Here is a 6000-nt window from a genome sequence, read left to right on the forward strand (position 1 = left end):
AGGAATCAGTCTGGTAAATCTTCGTTGTACTCCCTCCATGACCAGAACAACCTTCCTCAGATAAGGACGCCAAAACTGTACATAACATTCCAAGTTGGTCTCACCAAGGCCCTGCAGACTTCCTGCAGGACAGCATGGCAAAAATACCAAATATTACACAGGAAAAAATTAGACTGCTGATCTTTTTGGCCTGGAAATTTGCCATCATACTGGTAATTAAATTCATATACCACTTGATTGATTTATATGGTAGCCAAAACGTGGGGGATAGGCTAGATGTCCCAGTGACTGGCAGATGTTACGAAACAATACTTTCCCTCATGCTCTGCAACAGGCAGAGTTCTAACTGCACTCAATCAGCCCATGTTTGGGAAACACAGGCTGTATCCAACATTAGTTATGTGTCTCATATATGTAAATCAACACATATTCCCACACAGGGCACAGTCACTTTGAAAAAAAAACCTTCATGGGATCTGTGTATTACTGGGCCAGCCAGCATTTATTTACCCAGCTTAGCTATCCTTGAGTAGGTGATGGTGAGCTGCTTCCTGAACAACTACTTTCCATTTGCTGTAGACCCATAACACAATTAGGGAGGGAGTGCCAGGATTTTGACTCAGCAACACAGAAGAAACAATGGTATATTTCCGAGTCAGGATGGTCAATAGCTTGGAGAGAAACTTACCAGGTAGTGGGATGCAAGAATCAGTGATTCGGTCAATGCTAAGCAACAGCTGCTTGATAGCACTGTTGATGACACTTTCCATCACTTTACTGATGATTGAGAGTAGACTGATGGGGCTATAATTGGCTGGGTTGGATTTGTCCTGCTTTTTTGTGTACAAGGCTTTCCTGGGCCATTTTCCACATTGTCGGGTAGATGCCAGTGTTGCAGTTGTACTACAACAGCTTGGTTAGGAGTGTAACAATTTCTGGAGAACAATCTTCAGTACTATTATCGGAATGTTGTCAGGGCCCATAGTATCCAGTATCACTAATCATTTTGAGGGGTAAATCATATTGGCCGAAAACTGGCATCTGTAAGGCAGGGGACTTCTGCAGGGGGTTAATAGATCATCTGATTGGTACTTCTTGCTAAAGGCTGTGGCAAATGCTTTAACCTGATTTTTTGCTCTGTTATGCTGGGCCCTCCCATTGAGGGTGGGGTGATTGAGGAATCTCCTGTTCCAGTTCTTTGTAAACAAAATGAAAACATGTCTACATATTGTCAATACAGTGTGGAGGTTCAGGTCAGGCAGCATCAGAGGGGCAGGAAAGTCGGCATTTTGGGTCAGGACCCTTCACCACACATTATGCCTTTTTCAATCAAGCAAAACTTAGTGTCAACCAATGCGTGGTGCATTCCCCATGGCAATACTCTGACCAATCTGATGAATTGGCTTGCTTTTGTTTTATAAAACAAAAAGCTCAGCAGTTAGCTATATCTTCAATGCTCTATGGTAATACATCTACCAATCAGCACTCTCATCTCACTCAGTTTGAATTGCCCTTCCCTTGATCACTTGGCATTCCTGTGATACTGTCCTGATGAGTGCAAGACCAAAGGCTTCAACAATATGTCTCTCTTTCAGCAATATTCAAAGTTCGGCACTAAAAGTGACTGTTTCCAAACATGCTTAAAGTTTCAGTTTTTACAGAGAATGATCAAGCTTTTGTTGAAGCACTATTTTTGGTGACTCCAAACATTGCGCACAAGCCAGTTGCTTTCAGTTCCTAATTCATATGGTCTTTTACAGGCTGACTTCAGCTTTCTCTGAACATTGAAGGTGAATTGGTAAAATGAGACCAACATAGAGAAAGATGAGGATGATTGTCAGGGATCCCCCTTCCAAAAAGGCCACACTAACTCCTCCTTTGGAGATTTTCCTTTTGTTTCTTGTGTACATCAACTTGTCTTCAAGAAAGCGCAACTTGTGTCTGGGAAAATGTTTAAATGATGCGGCTGTCACAGATGACTAGCTCCTAACATGTGCAAGCTGTGAGATGAGGATGTGACAGTGCAGAGTGTGTGAAGTTGAATTCAAACAGGAGTATTAAATGACGGCCCTGATAGACAAAGTGATAACAAGTTGTGGAGCTGGACAAACATAGCAGGCCAAGCGGCATCTTAGGAGCAGGAAGGCTGATGTTTCGGGCGTAGACCCTTCATCGGAAAAGCTGGAGGGTAAGGGGGTTCTGAAATAAATAGGGAGAGAGGGGGAGATGGATTGAAGATGGATAGAGGAGAAGATAGATTCCTGATAGATAAAAATAGTTGGTTGCTGGGTAATGGAGATACAGTCAATTAAGTAGCTGGTGAGGCTAGTTGGTTGGATTTTGGCTAGTTAATTTGCACTCCTGACCTCTTCAACGTGTGTGAATTCGTTGTTCAAGGCTGTAGGCCTCTGGTCCTTCTTGAGGTGCAGGAACTCTCTTTTCTGTCCTCTCCTGCTTATTGTCAGGAATTGTTTATTCTTCCAAAGCACAATCTAAGCACTCTTCACAATGTGCTTCCTCTTCAAAAGGATTTAGGTAGTGAGATATTCTAATGATACAGATGCTAGTGTCTTGCAAGTAATCCACAGTGTAGGAGGCACTGACTGTGCACAGACATCATGGAAGTGAGCAGAGAGCTGGTGATGGCACCATTTGTGCAGTGCAATCTTAATTAATTGCTGATCTCAATTCCAGCATCAGTTTCCAGAAAGTCTCCGACGTAACTTCCATTGTGAAGTAAGGTCATGATGGATTTGATACAAGGATGTGATTAATAACTGAGTTGCTACCATTCCAGGTTTCACCGGCATGATCACCAAGTAGTAATTTACACAAGATATGATAGACAGTGGGGAATTTTGAATGAGCTCAAGGTGATGGTGAATACAGGGGCAAGGCAGAGTACATGTGAAAAACGTACAACTCCATGTTTCTCTCTCCATTGATGTTATGACCCACCTGAGTGCCTCCAGTATTTTCTACTTATAAACACTTACATATCTTTGGGGCTGACATGAATGGGAAGGAGTAATGATTCAAGTCAACCATCTCACAGCTCTATCACATTGACCAACACCATAGTGCTAGCTTTCGATGGTTCATGGGCCTGGAGGTCTTGGCATAGAAAATAGTAAATGCGTCCCTAAGAAATAATTTCATCAACAGTTCAAGATCTTCAGAATTAGGCAGTTACAAGGAAATGCAGCATTTTATTTGAAAATAAATGTTAATATCAATAATAGAATGTATTGAAAGGGAGCATTTGTTTGAAATATGGTGCTATAAAAATGGAATCCCCACTCTCTCATTTACCAATCTTCCTGTGATTTCCATGTACATCTCTCACATGTTAGTGCTTCACGATTGATTCGAGTTTCCTATTTCTGCTGTCTCATTATTTTAAAACGGAAAGTCAAACCACTTCCTTCTCCCTTGTCACAATCACACCTGATTTGGCTGTAATATAATAAATACTTGCATTGATGAAACTCCCTTCTCCTCCTATCTTTTGTAAACTGGTAACTAGGCCCACAATTTCATATTCTTCAAAGCAGAATCTGATTGGTTGGGTCCTGATAGCTCCTTTGGCTCCCCTGTTTATCTGTAGCCATTGCAACAGTTGTGCTAATTGATTCCTTCAATATATTTGCAAACAGGAAATTTTCACAATCCCAATGTGATTTAAACCGTTAGCATACATTTCCAGAGCAGTTAAAACATAGTGGCGATATTTGCTTCGAAAAACTGTGTAAGTGTTGCCATAGCGTGGATGGAAGTTACTTGTCAAAGTTATATTACTGTCTCTGTACTTTGAAGTTACTATCAGAATGTGAAAGATTGCAGCTAACACATTACTTCTGACAATACACAGAAAAGTCCTGTAGAGGACTTTTCTGTTTTGTCAGGAAGATCACAGTCAGAAGGAACAGTGTACGTTTAGGACACTTGTTATAGATTTTCCACTCGTGGGTAACATGTTACGGTCTGGTTTCTACGAATCAACAGCAAGCGCTTGTTTGACCTGCTTCCTCAATTGAAAACAATAAGTTCCCGGAATCAAAGAATCTGAGGCTTACCTTCCCACTAGATTTACAGCAAAACAACTTGCTGCTACTGCTGCCCATTCTCCAGACCCAATGCCAGATATCTGTCCGTGAAAAGCCTGTTGTCTGTAATACTGACGGCGAAACATTAAACCTTCAGCACTTAGTAACCCAATTGGTTTGAACTGAGCCCGGGTCTGCTGTTTGAACTTGTGCTTAGCATTTTGAGTTACCGTATGTACTGTAATGAGCACGCCTTCGTGAAGCTATCAAGCTGTTGAAGTCCCACCTACTCAGTCTTTAAAAGAAAAGAGCAGCTTAAAACAAAGCAAAGAAGAGACACAATAGCGAAGAGTCACTTTCATCCTTTTTGGAGGATGGATTTTAGAAATAAATTTCAATCTGTGGCTCGTTATTATACTATTCCTAATTGCAGGAAATAATCGTGGGAGGTGCCTGAAGATGTCGGTTTGTGAAAAGTAAATGCAATAACTATGAGAAAGGTATAGGGAATGTTAGCATTTCCGTTATCAGCCTATGGTTGTTACTGGTTCACTGGCCGTATGGGCGTTAAGTAAAAGGTACAGGGGGACTGTGCAGCACTGTTTACTGTTAGGTGTTACAATGTGAGTTCACGCTCATCCAGAAGCTTAGCAAGGATTAGAAGTTCATGGGTTAATATCAGATCAACAACGATGTAATATTTAGAGTAATGCAAGTTGCCCTTTCGCTGGACATACATAATCCAAAATGACCATGGAAAGGTTAAAGTTCAAGTGATCTGGAGTAACAGCGAAGGTTTGTTGCTGATTAATGATGCAATGAGTGGGTTCAGTTAGGTAATGTGCTATTTTTTCAGGTGACCACTACTTTTACCCCGAAATGACAAGGTGTAGAGCTGTTTAAACATAGCAGGCCAGGCAGCATCACAGCACCAGAAAAGCTGACGTTTCGACCCTTCTTCAGACCCTACTTTTATCCTCTGGCCTTTGCTATCTGAACCAGTTTGTGCTGCTGGGTATTAGCTGTTTGTGCTGAATTCTTCTTTGTCTTTGTTTTCTCTTGTGTTTAATGGTTGAGGATACACCAGGATAGAGTGTCTACAGGAGAGATGCTGTTTGATTTGATTAGATTTGATTCCCTACAGTGTGGAAACAGGCCCTTCGGCCCAACAAGTCCACACCGCCCCTTGAAGCATCCCACCCAGACCCATCCCCCTGTAACCCACACACCCTGAACACAATGGACAATTTAGCATGGCCAATCCACCTAGCCTACACATCTTTGGACTGTGGGAGGAAACCGGAGCACCCGGAGGAAACCCACGCAGACACAGGGAGAATGTGCAAACTCCACACAGACAGTCGCCCGAGGCTGGATTCGAACCTGGGTCCCTGGTGCTGTGAGGCTGCAGTGCTAACCACTGAGCCACCGTGCTGCCCTCTTAGATAACAAGGAGGTTTATGGCACCATAGCAAAAAGCAATATTTGGCCAGGCGTTATTACCTGGATCTTGGGGAACTGATACAGGTACAACTACTCACTCACAGCTAGAGTCAAACTGGTTGCCATGACTTCAGTAAAATGGGTGGAATCAATGTAATGTGATATTAACCCCTTCACAACCATTACTTTAAATAAAAGTTAAAACAATTGGACTCCAGTAAATTGCAGTGAAGATGTTTAGTGTTTGGGGAAATGCATTTTTACACAGTTGGCTTGCCATAGTCATATGATGTTTACCACTGCTGTAACATGTTTTAATATTACTTTAAGGCAGTGATTAAACACATTACTAGAGACACACGGGAAAGCAATGGATAGTTTGAGGGTGTCAGTGGTAGAGGTGGTGAAGAAGGAGAGATCTCCTGGAACAAAAGCCACTGTGGGTAACAAGGTACTGAATCTGAAAGGAAGCCTAAAGTGAAGTTGATATGGTACAAGAAACATTACAGGA

At 42.1% G+C, this 6000-nt stretch overlaps 1 protein-coding gene across 1 annotated transcript in view; it reads right to left on the bottom strand.

Moving 5' to 3' along the window:
* Positions 1 to 4266, bottom strand: part of LOC125458075 (coiled-coil domain-containing protein 69-like) — a 51478-nt gene extending 47212 nt beyond the window's left edge. Inside the window, exon 1 of the mRNA XM_048542945.2 lies at positions 4077 to 4266. Within this exon, the coding sequence (XP_048398902.1) occupies positions 4077 to 4124 (48 nt within the window). The 5' untranslated portion in view covers positions 4125 to 4266. The remainder of the gene's footprint in view (positions 1 to 4076) is intronic.
* Positions 4267 to 6000: the final 1734 nt, after the last annotated feature.

This window comes from Stegostoma tigrinum, chromosome 13 (genome assembly GCF_030684315.1).
Source record: "Stegostoma tigrinum isolate sSteTig4 chromosome 13, sSteTig4.hap1, whole genome shotgun sequence".
NCBI lineage: Eukaryota > Metazoa > Chordata > Chondrichthyes > Orectolobiformes > Stegostomatidae > Stegostoma > Stegostoma tigrinum.